The sequence below is a fragment of the Coffea arabica genome, chromosome 4c (genome assembly GCF_036785885.1).
Source record: "Coffea arabica cultivar ET-39 chromosome 4c, Coffea Arabica ET-39 HiFi, whole genome shotgun sequence".
NCBI lineage: Eukaryota > Viridiplantae > Streptophyta > Magnoliopsida > Gentianales > Rubiaceae > Coffea > Coffea arabica.
This window is the reverse complement of record NC_092316.1, coordinates 52,274,585-52,296,930: the sequence shown is the minus strand read 5'-3', so window position 1 is coordinate 52,296,930 and position 22,346 is coordinate 52,274,585. Positions and strand designations below refer to the sequence as shown.

General features: G+C 37.7%; 4 protein-coding genes across 5 annotated transcripts; 2 read left to right on the top strand and 2 right to left on the bottom strand.

The window, feature by feature from the left end:
• Window positions 1–100: 100 nt before the first annotated feature.
• Window positions 101–5,954, bottom strand: LOC113738483 (uncharacterized). 2 transcript variants are annotated; one of them, XR_011813255.1, is made up of 7 exons: window positions 5,875–5,954; window positions 4,403–5,221; window positions 3,492–3,543; window positions 1,851–1,940; window positions 840–986; window positions 544–702; window positions 101–465 (listed from the first exon to the last, which is right to left on the bottom strand). XR_011813255.1 is itself a non-coding variant. In XM_072046410.1 (7 exons), exons 2-7 carry the CDS (start codon window positions 5,048–5,050, stop codon window positions 415–417), a joined length of 1,065 nt encoding a protein of 354 aa, XP_071902511.1. In that variant the 5' UTR covers window positions 5,051–5,221; window positions 5,875–5,939; the 3' UTR covers window positions 101–414. The 2 variants fall into 2 exon arrangements, 1 of the variants encoding a protein (XP_071902511.1); XM_072046410.1 differs by having other exon boundaries at window positions 840–904; window positions 5,875–5,939.
• Window positions 5,955–6,392: 438 nt separating this feature from the next.
• LOC113742239 (formin-like protein 8) lies at window positions 6,393–9,400 on the top strand. Its single transcript, XM_027270032.2, has 2 exons — window positions 6,393–7,594; window positions 7,757–9,400. Exons 1-2 carry the CDS (start codon window positions 6,720–6,722, stop codon window positions 9,111–9,113), a joined length of 2,232 nt encoding a protein of 743 aa, XP_027125833.2. The 5' UTR covers window positions 6,393–6,719; the 3' UTR covers window positions 9,114–9,400.
• Window positions 9,401–12,282: 2,882 nt separating this feature from the next.
• On the top strand, window positions 12,283–14,899 carry LOC113742236 (protein EDS1). The gene is made up of 3 exons (XM_027270029.2): window positions 12,283–12,970; window positions 13,132–13,923; window positions 14,042–14,899. Exons 1-3 carry the CDS (start codon window positions 12,647–12,649, stop codon window positions 14,744–14,746), a joined length of 1,821 nt encoding a protein of 606 aa, XP_027125830.1. The 5' UTR covers window positions 12,283–12,646; the 3' UTR covers window positions 14,747–14,899.
• Window positions 14,900–17,561: 2,662 nt separating this feature from the next.
• Window positions 17,562–19,814, bottom strand: LOC113741233 (uncharacterized). Its single transcript, XM_027268725.2, has 3 exons — window positions 19,526–19,814; window positions 19,000–19,066; window positions 17,562–18,828 (listed from the first exon to the last, which is right to left on the bottom strand). Exons 1-3 carry the CDS (start codon window positions 19,607–19,609, stop codon window positions 17,921–17,923), a joined length of 1,059 nt encoding a protein of 352 aa, XP_027124526.1. The 5' UTR covers window positions 19,610–19,814; the 3' UTR covers window positions 17,562–17,920.
• Window positions 19,815–22,346: the final 2,532 nt, after the last annotated feature.

Genomic DNA, 22,346 nt, shown 5'->3' with positions numbered 1-22,346 from the left:
GACCTCACCTTTCTTTTGTATTTTCTTCTCCAGATTTGAACAATCCAACAACATGTAATCACAAATCTGGGAAAAAAAATTAAAGGAACAAATATGCCACTTGTGAAACTTTTGAAAGTAATCTTTTTTCTCAGTCTTTCAAACTACAAATAAATCCCTTTTAGGCTTAATTTACACTCCGACCAATTTCGGAAATATAATCCCTGCAATTCAGCTGAGACAACAAGGGATCCTTGGCTTTGGCAAACGTGGTTGGAAACAAGCATTTCTCCTCCTCAAGATACACGACACCATCCAGAGAACAAATTACTACAGAATGAGCAAATTACACCCAGACATGGTCAATAAACTATCTGAGGGCAACCAATTTACTTCTCTTTGCCGGATGGAGATGTCATCATCTTCTTATCCATATTATTTTTTACGTACACAATGACGCCAAGAACCTTGCTGCATTGCAAGTACCTAAGAAAACATATTTTGCACAAACATATGAAAGTCATACGTGCAATGCAATAAGATTTACATTTAAATGTCTCTCACCTGGTCACTTAAGAGGTTAGTAATTTGGGTACTTTCATGTGTCTCTTTCTTGACAATCCCAGCTTCTTCTTGTTCAGCTGTTTCAGGATCAGCTGGACGTGAAGAAACTCCAAATATGGCCTCATCATGAGCAGCTCTTGTTTCTTTGTCCCTCCTTGCCTTCAAGATATTCACCATCAGTAATACTTCCAATTTTAAATAAAAGGGCTGAATTTTCATTAATACAATAAACCCTATTGACCTAACAGAACCATTTTATGGGCACAAAACATGCAAATAAAGCAAGGTGAACATACCTCTACTGTTGCAAACCGAAAGCTTTGACCAATGTGCTTCACTAGGGCTGCATCATCCTCCACAGCTGCATGGAGAAAACTTTGAGTAAAATATGTACATAAAACCGATCTGTGTATGATTCACATACATAGAGATAAACCACCTCACTGCATAGATCAAATACAAGCTAGAACTAATTAGATGAGCAGAATGTAGATCATGTACCACAGTTGGAATAACACACAAACTATTGTACAGCTATAAGCCAAAATACATATTGTACAGATGAGCATCATTCAGGTATACTGTACAGCTATAAGCCAAAAATTAACGCAGAGTGAGCTTCCAGGTGCAAAATATAATAATTAAGGTTCTTTAACATATCGTTGATCTATCTAAAAGAAAAGCTATACGAATGCCATGAAAATTTTCACGTGTCCATAATCTTAACTTTAGGAACTAAAGAAAACCAGCAATCCTCATTCCCATTGCCACACAAAAGAAAACTAAATTAACTAGGTAGGAAAGATCAAGAGGATCGCATCATATACTCTAAATTGTTGTTCGAGTCACTAAACAAGTTGTAGCAAAATCTGATTTGACCTTTCACTCATTTAAGATTTGGCCTTTTCTATAACCATCAACTTTTCAAGGTTTTGCAACTCTGCTTTTGCTGTGCCATTGCAGTCCTCTATTCCAGCCACTAGGCTACACTACTTGGGGATTATAGCTAGGACAAGCAAAGCAAAGGGTGACCACTATAGAATGAATGATGGTTGAAAATATGATTATAAGGCAGTCAAAAATGAGAGGAAAATAAAAGACAGGGAACCAAATGCAATCTCACAAGGGCCACTCTCAAGTCAACAATGTTTTAGAAGAGGCCTCCATATAGATGCTGTTTCCCTTCACAAAATAGAACATAAAAAGAAACAATGCACAACTTAAAATCTCAAAATTCATCAATTTTCATATCGTAGTAAGTTTGACAAAGCACAATCACTTTAAAACAATGCTGCAAGAAGTTTAACCTTCAATCTCCTCATCATCCAAAGGAGCATCTCTGTCAAAGTCAAACCGCTCCCATCCTGAGCCAGTACCCTTTACTTCATCCTTTTCAGCTGCAAGAAGAATACCACATTAACATCTTGATTGGAAGAGACATAAGTGCAGGAATGTTCATAAAAACTAGCTTTCCAGTTCATAAATATATAACTTTGAATAGTATGCACTATCAAGATGAAATGTCAATCAATAACCAAACAATTTTTACTCTAACAGCCAGGTCTATGCCACCTGCAATCCACCATTATCACTTGGTGAAGAACAGTCAATGCCAAGAACTTAACATCATCTCATATGCCATCGGCCTCATATAGTAATTGTACACATGAACGCACCTCAAGATGGGCATCTCAATTTCTGGTCTCCCTTTTAGAGGCTTTGACACCAAGCTTATGCAAAGTGGAAGGTTCACTGTCATCAATTGGCGTCCTCCTTAACTATGAAACATGATTTGCTTTATACAAGACTCTTTACTACATTATCCATGGGAAGAAAGAAATTTGAGAGAAATAGTGAGAAAACATCTCCAAAGAGAGAGAAACAAGCCACTTCTGGCCATAGCGTCAGTCAATGTTCCAGCAGCCGCCAATCCACTTAAAATCGTGGTACCGACTGGGCAACGGACTCATGCATAGTCTCACCAAAGAACTGAAGGAAAAGCTTGAGCAAAAACAAAGGAAAGAGGTGGGAAATTATTAATTCAAAAATCCTATAAAGTAGTGGTGTCAATCACAACCCAATTATATTGACTCGCCCAAACCTGCCCGCCAATAACCCACCCAAACCTGTCCATTAATTTTTGATGGGTCTAAATGGGTGCCCAATTATACCCATTTAATTGGTGGGTAGTAAGTTGATTCAACTCACCCATTTAAAAATAATTATACATTTAAACTCAACTTGTAGCGAGTGTTAAGCAAACAAATTTGAATTTCTTACCAATTTAATAACAATAAAATATCGTTATTTCTTGTCCAATAACATGCAAAAAAATTAGAAAAAAAAAACCAGAATTTAAGTGACTTATAAATGGGTAATTGGGTATACCCATACCCATTTATTAAATAGGAATAAAGGGGTTGACCCAATTATACCCATTACCCAACTATGATCTGGCAAAAATCTTCTTTCAAACGCAGGAAGAAATTTGTTTACCTCTGCACCTGGACAATCATAAGATCGCCAAGAACAAAGAAGCCATAAAATAGCATTCGCAATCCAAATAACTCATTAATTGACTTTTTATGCCCAAAACATACAGTCTATTTTCTACCGTTCAAATATCCTGCGACACAATTTTATATGTCCATTACCTTCATTATTTTTGCAGTGCAAGAAGTTTCAACGTTTCCTCTCACTTAATCAAAGTATCTCTGGCAATTGTAACATCACAAGCCTTAATGCACGTGACTTTGTCAAAAAAATAAATCATGTCAGACTATTTTTCAACAACCATCTACATGAAAAACATATATTACGCATCAGAGGTATAAGGAAAACTTGCCCAAGCCAGAACAAAAGCCTCTTTTGGCAGAAACATACAACATATATACCATAATTTTGTAAAAAGTAAAGTCACATCATTTTACAGCGTGTGCTGCCTTTACCTGCTTCAGAAAGTTGAAATTTCATCCTGGCTTTGATTTTTTCTGCTGGCGTCTGTTAAAGGAAATAAAAAAACTCTCATCAAACTAGGGTAACATTAATCAGATTAACATGAAAAGGCAACATCACAATGGCCAATACAACAAAGTTAAGGAAGTGCTTATTTAGTGCTTATGGCTGGTAATTATCAAAGAATGGATCAAACTATCATTTATTACAACAAAGACTCTTTTGAAGCAAAGCTATCGTTTATTACAACAAAAAAAACAAAATATAGACACTAAAATACTGTGTAAAATATATTCTTATGGGATAGATAGTATCTTCACTTTAGACAGCATCTACTTTTCTCCAGCAGCAACTGAAAAGATGGCTCTTTTTAGTTGATTTTCAGGGAGAAGATTTAAGCTCTTCGATGTTTAAAGTTGAATAATCGACCGTAGCTACAACCCCAGGAATCAACTGAAAGACATGTAGATATCCAAAACAAGTTCCTGGTGAATTGCAGATGCACTATACCATGTACATTGGCAAAGCCCCAAATTCAATGGGCAAATCACATACACATGCCATCTAAATGGTTACTTCAACCTCTATCAGGGACCATTAAAACAAGTCATTTTATATTCACTGGGAATTCCTCAAGCAATAGGCACCAAAACGATCTTCCTTCCCCCACCCCATCTCCCAAGGAGAAAAACAGAATGGCATATCTTGAGGTAAAACAGCAAAATTTCAGCCCAAAGAACAAGAAAATCACGAAACAGATTAACAAACCAAGCTTTAGGACATGCTTAGTTTTTGCATTCTATAACACTGATGAATTGTCAACGAAATTAAAACAGGTACGAAGAGTAGACACTTGCAGACAAGTTTGGGAAAGTAATCTTTCGAAATCCTAACAAATACATACCATTTTGTCATAACCTTCAATGGTTTCCGCATACTCAACCCTGCCATCATTGTTTCTCTCTTTCTCCACCTTTCTAGCAGTACTATTCTGCGAAGATTTTCTCTGCGTCGGCGACTCACTCCTTGAACTCCTCCTACGCCCCCTCTCCCTCTCCCTCTCCCTACTTCTACTTCTATACCCACGCCTTCGCATTCGATAATCATCTCGGCTGCCACTCCTGCTCCGGCGCTTCGAATGCCTTTCGCGATTTCTACTCGGGCTTCGGCTCCGGCGCCTTGAGTGCCTTTCCCTTTCCCCGCTCCGGCTGCGATCACTTGAGTGGCTACTGTCTCTATCTCTGTCTCTTGAAACCTCCCTGGTCGAAGCTGTTAGGTTTTGGGGTTGGTGGGGCGTTTTTTTGAGCTTGTTCTGGATGGATTCAAGTTGAGCCTGCTTGTCGAGCTCACCGGTTTTCGAAGGGCTCGAGGCTTTAACGAATGTGCTAAGAAAAGATGATGATGATGAAAAGGAGGGAAGACCTGAGCCTCGGGGAGGAACGGCCTCCCTGTGTGATGTGGAAGAGAAACCAAGGCCTTGTTTGAACCTAGCGGCTCCTTCTCCCTTGCGGGTTAACTCATCATATAAAGCTGCAGCTTTTTCTTCCTCCATTTTCCGGCGATGCTCCGCGGCGGTGTTGTGTCCCTCGGTGGACGGATTCAAATCGCTTAGTACTCGTGCGGACTTACAGAGTGCTCAAAGCTGATTCAGGGAAGATTGGGCTGACATCTTGAATTTGGAGTTCAAGGGGAGCTTTGGGCTCCAACTGAAGGGATCATTGGCCTGTAAAGTTATTTTTTAAAAAAATAAAACAGAAACCAATATTATTAATAAACTAGATGGCAATCGTCCATTTTTACCTTCGCAATAAAATTGAGCCACCAATATAATCATTTTCCTTCTAACCTAGCAAATATTTTTCGGTACATCTTTTAGCATTTGTAATTGCACGAAATAACTAATTGTGCACAGGATAATGTTAAATTATTTTCATTCTTCAACAATTTGTTAATACATTTAATTTAAATATATTAATACTTCACTCCTAAAACTATTGCGTTTCCTCTATAGCAATGTACAAAATTGCCGTTATACAACTAATTTAATTGGATCACTGTCACCAAATCACAATTTATAAATAATCATACTACAGGATGTTATTACTCTTACAATAACATAATCATGGTTATTCACAAAACAGAAATTATTTATTAATTTATCCACAAAACTAAAAGTTTAATTAAGTAACATAATCATTTATCCACAAAACTTATGCAATAATCATGTTTAAAATTTATTTGTCCACAAAGCTAACATAATAATCATATTTAAAAATTCAAGTAAGTAACATAATTTTGATTATCCACAAAACTAAAAATTATCTATTACTTTAATATGCAACGATATTTATTCGTGTAAGTGAGTTAATTACTTGCCTCTAAAGATGTAAAGATGCTACCACTAAGCCAGCAAAATCCTTTGAAATCTACTCAGCAGACTTTGGTGCCGACACTGGCTGCAAAATACATAATAATATTATTATTATAATTAATTTTATTAGATAATGAAAGTAATGATACTTTAATAATTCAATTATCTCATCGGAAACAACGGAAAGTGAGAGAGAATTGAGGTTATTTTTTAAAAAATGACCAATTCAAACGAAGTCCAATGTGATACAACAAAAGGCTTTACGGACCACAAAAAAAACTTCGAGGACCTCAAAGTCAAAATTAAAAAGTTTAGGGACAAAAAAATAACCAAAAGCAGGCCCATGAATAGAAGACAAAGATGATGTTTTCAGCAAAATTGATCAGTGTTCGTGAATAGATAGATTATACCGAGCAAGATAGCAGTTCTCTTCTCTTGAGTGCGACCAAATTGAAGATGTCATCCTACCAAAAAATATATATAGAGAAAAAGGAAAGTGAATAAAGATTGTCATGCATGGTTCAATACTCCCTCAAGATAAGCTAACTTGACAAAGCCAGATTACAAACTCACACCAACCGTCTGACACTTTCCCGGCACAAGAAGTTATTAGTATTTTGTTAATTCACTGGACAAAGACATTGAAGACCTTAAACTAGCCAATTTAAAAAAATCAACTACCCTCTTTGAAACTGTCAACACGAAATAGGTATGCACTTGAGGATAAACATTCATCAGCAGGAAAGACACAAGTTTTTGTTACGATCCCTTTCCAATTCTCAAGATGATGTGCGTCTTCCCATGTCCTCCTCCTTGGCTAGAGTGACTTTTTTTTTTAACTTGATCAGCCATGTCACAAAATCGAGTAGTTGCTACTGCTGTTGCAGCCACGGCTGCGAGCACCTTACTCGTTGCAGGAATTTTATTCTACTTCGTCTACAGATTCACCGTGGCTCGGCAGCGTGAGAGGGACAAGCAGCACAATTCGAGTTTCCACAGAGAGATGACGCCGTCGGTGGCGGTGACACGTGAAGAGTTTATGCAAAATGGTGGAATTCTTAGAGGACTAATAGTTGATGAGAATGGAAGGGATGTTCTTTATTTGAGAAAAGCTCAAGGTGGAAGGTTTACAAGTTGTTTTTCCAAGGTTTGGTTCAATCCCATAAATGAAGAAGAGGAAAAGGAAATGGATGGCAGGGAACTCAAGCCCAGCAGCAATAGTACTGGTAGTCCTGTCCCGGAAATTCCCTTGCTCCCACGGGCATCATCACATCATCACAATTATCATCATGATGCATTTGACATCCCCGGTGATCATCAGGCAGTTACGCTGATGGATCATCCACCAAAGCAAACTTCAGGCCTGTTACATTTTACACCACCACCTCCACCACTAGTCATTCCCCCGAAGCAAAGCCCTCCACCACCACCACCACCACCTCCGCTCGTCAGAAAGACCGCATCCTTGACCCTGTCCACGCCTCAACCTCCCCCTCCTCCGCCACTTCCAGCAAAAGGAGTTCCAAAACCACCAAACAGATTTTCGAAACCACCAGCAGTTCCATCCAAAATGAAACCAGCTGGATCACTGCCTCTTCCACCCAAGCACGGTAAAGGTGATGCTTCTTATCATCAGACCAAACTGAAGCCACTGTACTGGGATAAACTGCCGACAAATACTGATCACTCCATGGTTTGGCATGAGATCACCGATGGATCTTTCCGGTAAGTTCATTCATGTACTACTAAATATATACAGTGAGATTTAACTACTAGTATCATCAAGTTGAAAATTTCTGTATTTCCATCATAGATCTCCTCTTTGGCTCTCTCATCTCAGATGGATATATGTCAAGTCACCTTTGCTAACTCTTTTGCATTTCAAAGGTTTGACGATAAACTTATGGAAGCTCTCTTTGGATATGCCGCCCAAAACCAGAAACCCACAGAGGAAAGGAGTATTTCCTCTTCAAATTCATCCACGGCTTCTAGTCCAGCTCCACCTGCTCAAGTTTTCATCCTTGATCCTAGGAAGTCGCAGAACACAGCGATTGTACTTAAATCTTTAGCCATCTCTCGGAAAGAAATCCTGGATGCTCTCCAGGAGGGTCATGGACTGAGTGCTGACGATCTTGAAAAGCTAAGCAAGATTTCGCCAACTCCTGAAGAAGCAGCCAAAATCCTGCAATTCAACGGGAACCCCACAAAGCTTGCAGATGCCGAGTCTTTTCTCTACCACATCCTCAAATCTATTCCCTCGGCTTTTATCCGTCTCAATGCAATGCTTTTCAGGTCAAGTTACGATCCTGATATCCTTCATCTCAAGGAGTCTCTGCAAACACTTGAATTGAGCTGTAAAGAGTTAAGAACTCGAGGAATTTTCCTCAAACTTCTGGAAGCCATTCTAAAGACTGGCAACCGAATGAACGCTGGAACTACCAGGGGAAACGCTCAGGGTTTCAACCTCAGCGCCCTCCAAAAACTTTCCTACGTGAAGAGTACTGATGGAAAGACTACTCTGCTTCATTTTGTGGTCGAACAGGTGATTCGTTCTGAGGGCAAACGCTGTGCCAATAATACCCGAAATCATGAAATCAGCGGCAACAGCAACGATACTAGCAATAACTGTAAAGGTGATGAATGTTGGGATAGCAAGACTACCAAAGAAGATGTAGATAAAGAGTACCTAATGCTTGGATTACCAATAGTTGAAGGCTTAAGTATGGAGTTCTCAAATGTAAAGAAAGCAGCCACCACAGACTATGAGAATTTCATGGGTATGTGTCCTGCTCTCACGATGAGGATCCATGACATCCGGCAGCTAGTTTCACGCTGTGGAAGCAGTAACGAAAGAAGTGGATTTGTGAGGGAAATGAAAGGGTTCCTAGAGGAATGCGAGGACGAGCTTAAGGTGGTAAGAGAGGAACAAGCAAGGGTGATGCAGCTTGTTAAAAGAACCACAGAATATTACCAAGCTGGAGCTTCAATAGACAAAGGGACAGATCCACTTCAATTGTTTGGCATTGTGAAGGACTTCTTGGCCATGGTTGATCAAGTTTGTATCGACATTTCGAAGAAACTTCAGAAGAAACCATGGCCTACTGCGATTACAAGTGCAGGATCCCCGCCTTTATCACCATTAGCACTATCCCCAAAGACTCCAGTCAGGCTCCAAAACTTGCAGTCACATTTTGTGTCACAGGAAACTGGGACGTTATCGAGTGAATCAGAAGACGATTTCTGACAATATTCAGTAATGACTAATGAGGTTTATGTACAAAATTCGATAGTGCACAGAATGTGGAATAGGAGAAATCAAAGTAGACATACTGAAAATTGAGGGGTTTTTTCAGGGTAGCCCGTTCAAGGATCATTAAGATGGAGCATTTCAATTTTGGAGAAAATTCAATTAAATGACTATCTTCTTTCTTCAGATAATTCACAAGGATAGCCTTAGGAGTTACGACAAAAAAATTGCAGGACATGTTTAATAAAAGGGATAATTTTAGAAACCTCCTTTGATATTTCTAACTATTGCAAGTAGCTCCCCTTTAGTTTAAAAAATCACACCTATAAACCTCTATTATTAGCATTTCAGTAATAACATATACCCAATATGCTAAATTTGTCCTCAAAATTCCTAAAATACCCCTTTGTTACGGGTGGAAGGGGGAGGGAACTCACTCATGAATTTCTTTCATGCTGTAACTATTGCAAACAACGTAACTATCATCCTAACGAATTCAACAAACCAGTTCAACTTAATTCCCATTTTCTCACAATTTTGTTTGGCCCAAATTTAGCATTTCAATTGACCAATGTCACCATCCAAACTCTAATCCAAATGGCTGCAACCTGCTAACATAATCTAACCTATCAAGAATACCAACACGGAGCAACCAAAAGCACTATTAGAGACCACATCCATATCTTTGGTTGGAAAGAGAAGGTAGGAAAAGGAGTTGGAGAGAGATGGTAGGAAAAAGAGTAAGAAAGAGAGGAGAAGAGTTTGTTATGAAAGATTGGTTGTAGTTGTAAGGTCTTTTTGGTTTGTAGAAATTATACATAAATGAAGGATATTACAGTCATTTTATTGCATGAAGAGAAATTAGTATAATTATTCAAATTTGAAGGGAGGTGAGTGAAATTGTAGAAATCTCAAGGGAGGTTCCTTAAATTTTCCCTTAATAAAAAGCATATGACCCCTTAAAAAGCCTATGACCCCTTCTCCGGTTAAACTTGATTCTCCAAATAACGTTACAATAAATGTCCCGTAGTACTGCAAAATCTAGATACCACACAAGAGGGATGGCAAAAGACAATTTAACACATAAGATAAAAGCACTCATGTTTCACATATTTCTCTTTATAGAAGGACAAGAATAACACGAGGATAAAGTGAAAAAAGAAATCCTTGCACAACTCGCATGAGTGATAATTCACATCTTTTCAGGATTAACATACCTATTCAATATTCCCTTATCCATAACTTAGTGGGTAGACCTATTATACTTTTCTTAATAGACTAGTTGAACTGGGGCCTGACACTTGTGTGTCAGGTTGCCCAGGCTATCTTTTAGCTCGTTATGACTGGTGTTAATCAGCTGTTCGCATTAGTTTGTCTTTAGGGTGAATCAATTAATAACATAAAACATTGCTGCAGATTTTTTTTTTTTTTTTTTGATAAAACATTGCTGCAGATTGGATACAACAAATTTTAGCTTGTGTTTGTATTCAAGATGAATCAATTAATAACACAAAAGATCGCTGTAGATTGCATACAATAGAAGCATTTTTTTTATTTATTTATATACTGCTGTATATTTATACGTGTATATACAAGGGGAGTATTGGTGAACGAGTATGAGACATCCCAGATTATTGTATTTCTGCACTTCACAGATAATAGATTGCACCACAGCAAGATGATACACGCTAATCCAGTTACCCACTTGATAACTATTGTACTTCTGCCATGACTAAAGCCAAACAAAAGATCTTCCTTTGAAGTTGCTTTTTGCCATTCTCAACCAACCACTGGAATGCATCCAGCCAGGCCACATTGCACGCAAGTGGCAAGCACAAACCGCATGATATTCACATACACTATCTTTCCATAAGACTCTAATTTGTAATTAAAAGAAAAACAAAAGGAAAACAATATCCAAAAAGTGAACAGAACACCAACTGTTCAAACTACAAAAGGAACAACTAATCCTTTTCAACATGCTTTCTCTTTTAACTCTCAGAGACATTCCACCCAACTTTCCAGCAATGATTCAACCATAATCAAGCAAATACAATTGAATATTCAATTTCAAGTACTTTACATACAGCCAAAACTTCCTAAATTAGCACAAAGAAGATCCACAGAAAGTTCTGATAGTCATATTAAGAAAACAATCAACTATAACATGAACAATGATAAATGACCATGAAGAAACTACAGACCACAAAATTAATTGACTTGATTTCCAAAATTAGAAATTCAAAACCCTCCTGAATATGCTACCCAAGTAATTCAAAGAATCGTGTTAAGCTAATTGTTTCAATTCATTGCACCAGCATTCATCCTGAACATTCTACTTGATTAAATCAAACAAGAACACGATGGATCCTTTGTACCTAAATTTCTAAACCAAGCACAGAAAACTAAAGGAGCTCTAGTCACATAGAACCTCTACTCCAAGCAAAAACTCAAGATTGACAAGTGAACAAAATTGGCAAGCAAATTGCAACAGAAATCACTAAATTTATAAAACAAGAAATGAATTCAACAACATTCAGTTAGCATCTCCAATACCTCCATTAAAGTGAGGAAAAGCCGCGGGCAGCATCCTGAACCGGCTATTTAGCATCTCCACGTCTCTGAACAAAAGCATTGAAATGAAGCTTCAATTGCTCACAAGAAGGTACAGCCACCGAGGCAGAGCAACCTACGAAATTCTAATATCATGATCTTTCAACAGATCTAAGCATACATCGAAGTAACTTCATAAGCTCTTTCTGGAAGCTTCTAGAGGTTGGAGAAGCCATCCACGCCCTAACAACTTGATTTCCGTTAAAAAAAAAAAATTTGCCGGCAACAAAGCTTGAGATAACTGATCAAAAATTTGGAGAGAATGGAGGAGCAGAAAACCAACGAAGAAGGAAAAGAAGAGAATGGAGAACCGATAACAGTCGATCGTTTGTGGATCTGCAGAGAAACCAAGGGGGATTAAAATTGAAACTCGAGACACCAACAAGAAAATTTTAATTTTTTCCATCATATGTTTATTATTCTCAACATAAAGGGGGAAAAACCGTCTACTCATCAAAAATTCTCACCAAACCATCTGCAAAATAGTGCCGTCATTTTTTCCCAGGGTTAAAAAGACAATGAAAACCCTCGTCCACAAAATGTGAGGCCCGCCCACAACTCAAGGGCAAAATAGGGATGCGTGACCATCTTCGTCTTTTCACAACAGCCAACCATAATTCACCCCTCTTGCTGCAAATTCCAATTCTCCACTATTTCCTTGTTAGTTGTTGTCCCGTTTCAAGTAGTAGTATAGGAAATTAGGAATAGCAGCCTTGGCAGATCGATTGGTTCACGGAAAATAATTAGACAATTAGAACAACTTCTTCGAAACTTCCTATTGCTCTCTCTATTCTAAATTTCTAATGCTGGGTAGGCAGTTTCTATGCCAAGTCAAGCAAGAAGGTAAACTCTAATAAAGAGGCATATATTTGGTGGTGGCGCTGGTAGTTGGTTAGGAGACACAGCAGAAGCAGAAGATGGCGCTGGGTGACTCTATCGGACTTAAGGAAGAGCTGATCAAAAAAGCTTGTAATTTAGCCATGAAGGCTCATCTCAAGTCGCCAGAGAAGGCGTATATTTGGGAAAAGACGACGCGCAGCTCAACAGAAGCAGTCTGCGCCTTTCCTGGAACGTGGGCCGTGACTGATTGGTACAGTAGAATGCCTTTTGGGGAAACCAAGATCAATATTGCCTTGTTTCCGTCTCTCAAGAGTATTGGCATGGATGAGCTAGCTCTAGTAAATGAAGCTTTTTCTTCCAGATTTGAACAACTTTTATGCAATTCGCAGCTGGAGAGGGAGGTAATTCATCAGATTATGTTTGCTTTTTTTGGCTGCTGCTGTCTTTTTGTTAGATCATTAGCTTTCTCTACTGTTAACTGTTTTTGCTTTTAGCGCGGATATATCAGTAGACTCGATTTCCTATGTTGACCTGTGAAAAAAAAAAAAAAAAAACTGTTCAGGTGGAAAAAGCATTGTCGGACAGAAAGCAGATAGTGTTCGCCGGACACTCCTCAGGTGGTCCAATTGCCTCACTAGCGACCATCTGGTTTTTGGAGAAATACGTAAGGACTAACAATTACCAGAAACCGCCTTACTGTGTGACTTTCGGATCCCCCCTTGCTGGAGACAGAATTTTTTCGCATGCTCTCAGACGAGAAAATTGGGCTCGCTATTTTATACATTTTGTCACGAGGTATGACATTGTGCCTCGCGTCATGTTCTCTCCTCTTTCATCCATTGAAGCGGGACTGCAGCAAATCCTCCTCTACACAAGTTCAAAATCTCCATACTTTCAGAATGAATCCATTGGAAATTCCAGTGGTGTAACATCCTGTTTTATGGTTGTCATGAGAAATGCATCGGCTGTAGCTAGCCATGCTGCTTGTCATCTCATGGGATGCACAAATTTGTTGTTGGAAACTGTGTCCAGCTTTATCGAACTCAGTCCATACAGACCTTTTGGCACCTATATCTTCTGCACTGGAAATGGAAAATCAGTTATCCTTCAGAATCCAGATGCAATCCTGCAGCTGCTGTTTTATTCGGCTCAGCTAAGCTCTGAAACAGAAATTGCGCGCGTTGTTTATAGAAGCTTAAACGACAATTTGAGCTATGAAAATGATTTACAGGATTGCTTAGAAATGCAAAATGTTGTTCATTTGAACAATCTTTTGGAACTTCCTTTGTCTTCACATGCCAACACAAATGATGAAGCAGCACAATTGAACACTGTTTTGAACGATCTCGGCCTGGTAAGGAATACTTTCTCCTGGAGTGTTTAAATTTTTCAGCATTCAACTCATCTTACAATTTCGTATAACCTGGATTGCTTAGTTTGAGCTAAATTTCACGTGCTTCTTCAAATTCTAGAGTTCAAGAGCAAGGCTGTGTCTTCGTGCTGCTGGGGAGTTGGAGAGGCAGAAAATACAAAACCAAGTCAATATTGATTCCAACAGGGATAGCATACGAAAAGGACTAAACGAGATACAAGGGTACCAGACCAAATGTGAAGTGCGCAAGGTAGGTTATTATGATGCCTTTAAGCTTCAGAAAGACATAAACGACTTCAATGCTAATGTCAAGAGACTGGAGTTAGCAGGAATATGGGATGAAATCATCGAAATGTTAAAAAGATGTGAACTTCCAGATGGATTTGAGGCTAGGAAAGAGTGGATAGAACTTGGAACCATGTTTAGGCGGTTGGTTGAACCTCTGGACATTGCCAACTACTATAGACACTTAAAGCATGAAGACACAGGACCTTACATGGTAAGGGCTAGGCCAAAACGTTATAGATTTACACAAAGATGGCTCGAACATGCTGAGAAAATGCAAGCAGGATCGAGCTCAGAGTCATGTTTCTGGGCTGAAGTGGAGGAACTCAGAGCAAAGCCATTCGAAGAAATGAAGGAGAAGGTTGTCAGCTTGGAGAGACGAACATTGAACTGGATACACGACGATCATCTAAGCAGAGATGTTCTCTTTGAAGAATCAACCTTTTGCAAATGGTGGAGAAATCTTCCTCCCAAACATCAATCTGAATCTTGCATTGCAAGGTTGATGAACAACATTTAGAGAAGCCTTGTTCCTGCTTTGGCTTTCATCTTCTGCACTGTCACAAGTTAAGAAGTTTTTCTTCATCCTCCGCGTAGCACCCAAAAGTACATTATCCCAAAAAAGTGACATGTCTTGGTACTTAAATATATTGGCAAATGTTAACTTTTAATACTTTTTGCTCTTATCTTTAAAAATGGCTGTTGAAAATGGTTTTTACATCGAAACCATGGATATTGTTAAGCAAGAACAATTTCTCTGAACATTCAGAGCTAGAGCAGCCAATAGAGCTTATAAACACCACAAAGATTTAAAATAAAGCTCCCACTTCAGCCAAAAAACGAACATTAAAAGTAAATAAATTGGCTCATCTTATTTCTATTATTTTGGGAAACTTTTTATGTCGCAGGATCATCTCTTAACTTCAATCTCCTACAAATTATTTACCAGTCAAAGTTTAGATATGCCTTGTTTAGATGTAGCCATGCAGGGAATTTTAGGATGAAGGGTGTAAACATGGCTCGGCATCGCTGTCGCCTGTCAGGGACGCAATTGTTCAACAATGAATCCCCAAAATTGTAAAATATAATGATCAAATTGGCTTAGGAAAATATCAACTTTGCTCCTGGTCACATGAACCGCTGCGGGATCTTGATCCCTCGGCTGGATTGCTAATGGAATCTAGTTCTGTTTTTCACATCTCCTACTCCTTCCGCACACAGCAACTCCTTAACAAATATGGATAGCATCTAATCACGAAGCATTTACACGTTTCTTGGCCAGGTGTCGCCGTCACCAGAACAGCAGACAGAAAAATGCAGTGGATGCTTCATAAAGAATAAGAAATAAACTCACAATGCAAAATTTTCACAAAAATGATTTGTCAATAAACAAACCAAGAAACCTAGATGCACGAAGGGGAAAACGTATGAAGCTCTTCAAACAAATGGACTAAATCTTTGCATCATGTTTTCGTAAGACTCATTCCATTAACAAAAACTGCAACGACGAATGAAGGGCACCACAGTCAGCAAATTTATCCATCCAAGCCATTCTTAGGTGCTCCTGAGAACCAAACATCATGCATATGATATAATGCAAGTACAATTCCACTGGACCAAATTCCTGGCCTGCTGCCATCATAGAAAGAGATGCTTATATCTCCTCATCTCCCACATATTTGAAAATGTTCAACATTTTCCCCGAGAGATCAACAATGTAGGCTATAACCTGCAGCTTTGGACGCCTGAGTTCATCATAGAGCGTCAGGTAAGACTTGAATGAAACAGAATAAGAAGGGTAGATGGCTATTTTCTTGGTTTTAAAACTCAGAAAATAAAAATCCAAGTATATACTGGTCCATCAAACCGATACCAAAGCTTCTAAGCACGTCTACAGACACATGAATCAAAATGCACACATTAAACTTGACAATCTGCTCAAGGACATAGCCAGAGACAAACAAAGAATAGGAGGCAACTACTAATGTCGATGCTCCCACCCACTTACCCAGGAAAAACAGTAACTGATATAGCAACAATATGTGCTACAATGATGAGCCTCTAAAAAGAGACGAAGCAGATGTAACCAAGAAGATTGCCATTTAATATTCCAATACTTTGCTAACATAAATGAATGAACAAAGTTTATACAATAATCAACATACAGTAAAGGCAGAAATAGTGACAAAAAGAGTAAAGTTATCATCAGAAAGGTGCAAGAAAATGAAAGATAAGAAAATTTCTCTACCACTAATTTGCCGTCCTCCCCCCACTACCCACAAGCCTTGCTAAATTAGGGGAAGTCAACATCAAATAATTACACAACCACTAACAACCAGCAAAATACATGCATTCAAACTGGAACATCACCTTACTTGCAATATTGAACAGTGTGATATCCACAAAATGTCAACTAAACTGTCCAGCAATAGGATTTCAGCAGCAACAGCCAAAAGCAGATTCCATTTGAAATACCATTGCTCTGCAACGTAAGCAACTCTTCCCTGAGAGGCTAATCACATCAGCCTGTGTGTTGATGCGGATATACCGATTTCACATACCTAGTAATACCAGGTTATGGAGCAAGGGAATCCCCGATCAACCATAAGTTACACAATGTGGTCTTGAACACACCATTGGGAAGTAGGAGAGCAAATCTTTTCCATATCACTCATGCCATAGACACATTGATTGGAAAAATCTTTCTTCCACACTTATCAATCTCCATCATCTTAGCTATTTTGTGTCAAAACACCATTTCAAGGGGTAGAAGTACTCGAAGATATTTTTCCGGATATATTAATAGCCGTGTTTGCGAAAATTTAATTTTAACAGCATATAAACGGAAACAAGAAAGTATAATGACAATATGCAGCACAATCTGAGAATATTGAAGCCCTCTGAACCACTAAAATCTTTGCAATACCAACTGCTCCAAGCGGTTTTCAACACCTATATCATTTACTCGTTTCGATAAAATTTCAGCAAAATAAACAGAGGAAAGACTTGACTTTTCCCTTTTTTCTTTTTCTTTTTTTTGTTTTTTGTGGGGGGGGGGGGGGAGGTTGGGCAGAAGGGTAGATCAAGATCAAGCTTTTTGTTTTCCCCACTCTCTCCTACCAAACAACCAAAAGCTAAAACCTGTAATGGATTAATATACAGTAGTAATACTCTGAAGGTACAGCTGCCTCCAAGCATTTCTCTAATTGTGCCTAAAGTATTCCACACTAAAAGCAAATATCTCATGCACCAAAACCAAGGATAAACTCTTGGAAGTCCAAATATTTGCTTTGGGTCGCTAACAGAAAATAAGGAACAGGACACAAACACATATATAACTGAACAGGTCGCTACAACTAGTAGCTTACGTGGATATATTTTGAATTTATTTCATTGGTAACAGTAAATTAATCCAGTACACGAAAATTCACTCCATAAGCTGTTTTCAATCCAATATTATATGTTCAGTTTCTATACCACATTATCTATTCACATAATGAGCCTTCTACATTAGCACAAGCATCATAGAAATATGGATCAAAATCATTAAACCATATTAATACTCCTGTGCTTGAAAATCACTCCTATACCAACAACTAACGCTACTAAAATCAGAGTCTAAAATTATAAAGCCGAGTGATACTGCATGAGGGAGGGAGACGCAGCATACATTAAAGGGAAATAGACACTTTTCCTAAGACCTCGTTATCATGCTACAAGAACGACCCAATCGGTATGTCAGGCTGCCTCCATCCAGAGTTGCCTCCCCCTCAACAGGATCATAGTTATACTGCTTACGACAGCCAGGACAGCGCCCATCCTCCTCAAGAATCCTCTTGTGGCAGAAAAGACAAAGCCTGAACCCACAAGAACAAGGAAGAAAACTTGAATCAGTGAAGTCCAGATCCTCATAGCAGATAGGGCAAGATTTTGGTATGGATGCAGCATTCTTGCAACCCCAGACAGATCCACCACAGCCATAATGCCTATCTGAATTCATTGGGAAACTGTACTGCTTGGACAAGTTGGGCAAACTCTGAGGTCTAAAAGCATCGTCAGGCCTCCATGCACAGCAATTCACTGGAGCTCTCTGCACTGATACCCCATTCTCTGGCTTTTCTTTCGAAATATCAATACCAGAAACTGTCTGGTGATTTACATCTGACTGAGAGTCAAAATGGGCAATATTCTTATCCACAGGAGCTGTACCAATATGCAATTGCTGCTTCTCATCTGTAGCAGCCAAAGCATCAGCCACAGCCTCCCAATCATCCAAGCATCCATCCTCTCCATCTTCATCCTCTTCACTCATGCTTCCTGAACAACATCCACCACTGCTGCTACTACTGCTGCTGCTACTGCTCCCAGTGAAATTCGTACCGGAGTCATTGCCTCCCAGGACACTTCCAGTGTGGCTCATTGGGCTATTTGAGGGTGACTCCGAATCGCTGTAATGATGTACGGATCCACCATCATTCCCTTCCTCCACCCTTGGCCTTATTTCCAGCTTCTCTATGGCTCTGCCCATCCTATTGCCTGCAGTGGCCATTGGCTGAACAATAGTTCCACCATTTGATTCCTCCTTCCCACTCTTGTTCTTGACTATATAAATCCCAATTACCAACAGAAAGATGTAAAATTAAAAAAAAAAAACAAAAGATCAATTCATTTTGAATTCAAACCTAATAGCAGGCACGCTACTAGGGTTTTAGTACAAAAGATAAGAGCCTTCCGGATGTGAAAGCTACATGTAAAAGACATATATTTACAAACCTTGAGAGAGCCACTGCTCACGACGAGCATCGAGCTTGCACTGCTTCAACTTGGCAGACCGATTAACCTACAAATTCCCACCAAAAAAAATTTTTTTTTTGGTTTAAGAAAAAGATTCATTAAGCTAAAATGATTATTCAATTCCGTTATACAGATATAATCTTGAAAAAAAATAAAAACGTTCACAGGATGCAACAAAAAACCCATTAAAAGCATCCAATTTTCTCCAAAAAAAAAAATAATCTTGAAACAATATAAATAATCAAAAGATAGATACTCCTTAATTGAATCGGAATTCACCACTATGGACAAATTTGGCAGAATCGCATCCAAAATCAATATAAATGCAATCTTCAAAATTAACGGAAAAAAGGAGAAACCGATAACAAAATTTGCTCGAATCCAGTCAATAATCAACACAGGCAAATCAAAAATTCACCTGATTTGTTTAAATGATTGCATGCACGCACATTCATAATCACACATAATACATGTACATACGCATATATATATATATAATAATTACCCTCTTTTTCTTGGCGAAATCTTTGGCGTTAGAGGCAGCCGTAGGGATGTTGGAAGCGTTGGCAGCAATTGAATCAGAATGCATGGCTGAGTCGACTCGGTTATTCAAGGGCTAACAAAAACCCTAATTTGATCCCCAATAAAGAAAAAATATCGACGGAGAGAGAGAGAGAGAGAGAGCAGGAGAAAAAACAGACAATCGGATAACGGAAACAGCTCTCTCAGCTTCTATACAACTTTTTTTATCTTTACTCTTTTCCTTTTTTTTTATTGCCCTTTAATTCCAACGTGTGATTTGCCCAACGCGTCACCAATATATATAAGATTCCAGTGACAATTTTGCCCTTCATTTTTGCCTTATTTTCTGTATACAGGAACGTGGATGACGCGAAAATTAATACGGAATTGCGGCGAGGGTAATTTGGACGTGTGTGTTACGGTTTCAGACGGCCCCTAAGCGACGTCGCATACAGAAAAATGGGAAAGTTAAAAATTAGCTGAGTAATTAATTGGGAGCAAGGTTTTCAAAATTGGAACCCTATCTAAAATTGTTTCTGTGTTTGCAGAATCGATCATAAAATCAATAATAGATCCTACACAAAACATAAAGAGTACTCATACTAATAATTTAAGGTTTGCAATTCGCAAATAGAGCAATAAATAATTTAACTCATGTGCAGTCAATAGAATATTATCAATTAAAGTTAAAATTGTGCTATCTAAAAAATTTGTTGTAGTCTAAAATCAAAACAAAAATTTTGGGACTATATGTAACGTATTGTATTGCACGTGATCAAACTAAAAATCTTGTTTTTCTAATTTTTAAATCCAAACATAATTGATGGACAAGGTAGTTGGAAAATTTGACTTTACATGTATATAAACCATTTAAGTATTTTATTAATAAGATACTTAAACATCATTTAAGTATTTTATTAATAAGATAATTAAGAAGATAATATTTATCGATGACAACATCATTTGTTGTATGTAACAAAATTTAACTAAATTTAACATCATGTGTATGTAACTAAATATTGCATATGTAACAAAATATTTCAAGTATATCTTTGACTAAAAGATTAGTATACAATAAACAAATAATTGAAGAAAATTATGAGAATAGAAATTTATGACACAACATGTATTTTGGGTTAAAATTTACTTACCTGGGTGTAACAAAAATAATCAATTCAGTTCCAAAGAGTCTTCATCATGCTAATCTACCACAATAAAAGCCCCAAACAATAGCCCTAAATGATAATCTATGAAACATTATCTTCTTAATCTAATGAAATACATGGGTCAATTTTAAAGGTTTGCCAATTTTTGTGGGTAAGGAATTAGCATGAAAGATTTACATGAACTTAAAACCCTTCAAATATTGTTTCCAACACGACAAATGGCATTCAATTCCAATTTTTTTACACAAATTTATGGACAAAATACTAAAACTTTTATCACAATATTTTTAAATAATATGATCATATCAAGATCGTAGGAGCTTATAATCATACGATCGAAATCATGATTTTACCAATTTTACTTGTTTTAGGTAAAATTCCAATACTAGTAATAACTCGAATTGATAGCCATGGTCTAGATCGTAGGGTTGTAAATCATTGGGTCTCTCTTTTCATAGTGCAGGCTAGAGTAGGAATAGGAATAAGAGTAGATTAGGCTAACTATTACCGTCTAACAAAAAAATCAAGACGTTATCAACACAAGACCTAGACAAACCGATTTGATGATTTAATGAAAATTCACATCTCTCTTGAATAAATATCTTATCTTACATATATATAAAAATACAAGACTTTGCACCACATTGTTTCCAATACAAGACTGGGGGACTTTAAAAAATTTGTGTTGAAATTGTGGCGAATGTCAACTAAGCCCCTGAGTTTTGATTGCTTTGGCAATTAGTGCTATACTATTCATGGGCATTTTTGTCTGCCCAAGTGTTAAATGTCCACTAAGCCCTTCAGGGATAAAAGGAGGCCAAAATAGTTTCTAGGGTTAATCACATTTAATCCCCTTAAGGTATACTTTATTTCTCAGTTTACCCCCTAACCTTTAATTTTGCTCACTTAACCCCCTATAGGACAAAATTGCCCTTGCATTATTTTGACTTTTCATTTACCGTGTTTTCCTTTCTTTTATTTCCTTTTCTCTTTCTTCTTTATTTAATTCTTCCTCTTTCCCACAAAAATATTCACCTTAATGATTGAAATTAAAAAAGAGCAATTGCATAGATCTATCTTCTCCTTAAATGATTAAAAAAATATTCAAATCACTTTTCGAAAATACAATTTTTTTAGCCTTTCAATTCTTTTAATTTTGGGTTTTTCTCTTTCCTTTCTAGTTTCTCATTTTATTCTCAAGAAAATATCATAAGATGAAATTGTGACCTGATTAATAATCATCAATTGAAATTTGTGACACGTGGCATCATACAAAATTGAAATTTGTTTGGAAAGTGGAAAATCCTCGCTAGTGGTTTGGTGCCTTTTGTTCCCTTGCATCCTGGTAAAAACATTTCTTGCCATTCTTTTTTTCTTTATTTTTTTGCACCACGGACATATATACTGATCAGTAATTTTTTTTTTTAAAATTTTCAGCTTTGGTCCGAAAATAGAAAAGGTTTTGCAGTAAAATTTCTGTTCATTCCAGGTAATTAGTTTACCTCTGATTTGTATCATTAATTTGCTGAAATTTTTGTTAATATTATATGGGCCGATATTTTAAATATTTTAATATTAGTTTTATGTGCCTATATGTTTGGCTATTTACTCTTATGATAAGTTTTTGCTTATGCTTCT

Excerpts from the sequence above, each read along its gene's own strand:
- LOC113738483 (XM_072046410.1), bottom strand. The coding sequence starts at position 5,050 with ATGGAGGAAGAAAAAGCTGCAGCTTTATATGATGAGTTAACCCGCAAG. Across the intron at positions 703-839 it reads TTCGGTTTGCAACAGTAGAG|GCAAGGAGGGACAAAGAAAC; the intron begins GTATGTTCACCT and ends AATATCTTGAAG. Across the intron at positions 466-543 it reads CTAACCTCTTAAGTGACCAG|GTACTTGCAATGCAGCAAGG; the intron begins GTGAGAGACATT and ends ATGTTTTCTTAG.
- LOC113742236 (XM_027270029.2), top strand. The coding sequence starts at position 12,647 with ATGGCGCTGGGTGACTCTATCGGACTTAAGGAAGAGCTGATCAAAAAA. Across the intron at positions 12,971-13,131 it reads ATTCGCAGCTGGAGAGGGAG|GTGGAAAAAGCATTGTCGGA; the intron begins GTAATTCATCAG and ends AAAACTGTTCAG. Across the intron at positions 13,924-14,041 it reads TTTTGAACGATCTCGGCCTG|AGTTCAAGAGCAAGGCTGTG; the intron begins GTAAGGAATACT and ends TTCAAATTCTAG.
- LOC113741233 (XM_027268725.2), bottom strand. The coding sequence starts at position 19,609 with ATGCATTCTGATTCAATTGCTGCCAACGCTTCCAACATCCCTACGGCT. Across the intron at positions 19,067-19,525 it reads ATTTCGCCAAGAAAAAGAGG|GTTAATCGGTCTGCCAAGTT; the intron begins GTAATTATTATA and ends GGGAATTTGTAG. Across the intron at positions 18,829-18,999 it reads TGAGCAGTGGCTCTCTCAAG|TCAAGAACAAGAGTGGGAAG; the intron begins GTTTGTAAATAT and ends GGATTTATATAG.
- LOC113742239 (XM_027270032.2), top strand. The coding sequence starts at position 6,720 with ATGTCACAAAATCGAGTAGTTGCTACTGCTGTTGCAGCCACGGCTGCG. Across the intron at positions 7,595-7,756 it reads ATCACCGATGGATCTTTCCG|GTTTGACGATAAACTTATGG; the intron begins GTAAGTTCATTC and ends TGCATTTCAAAG.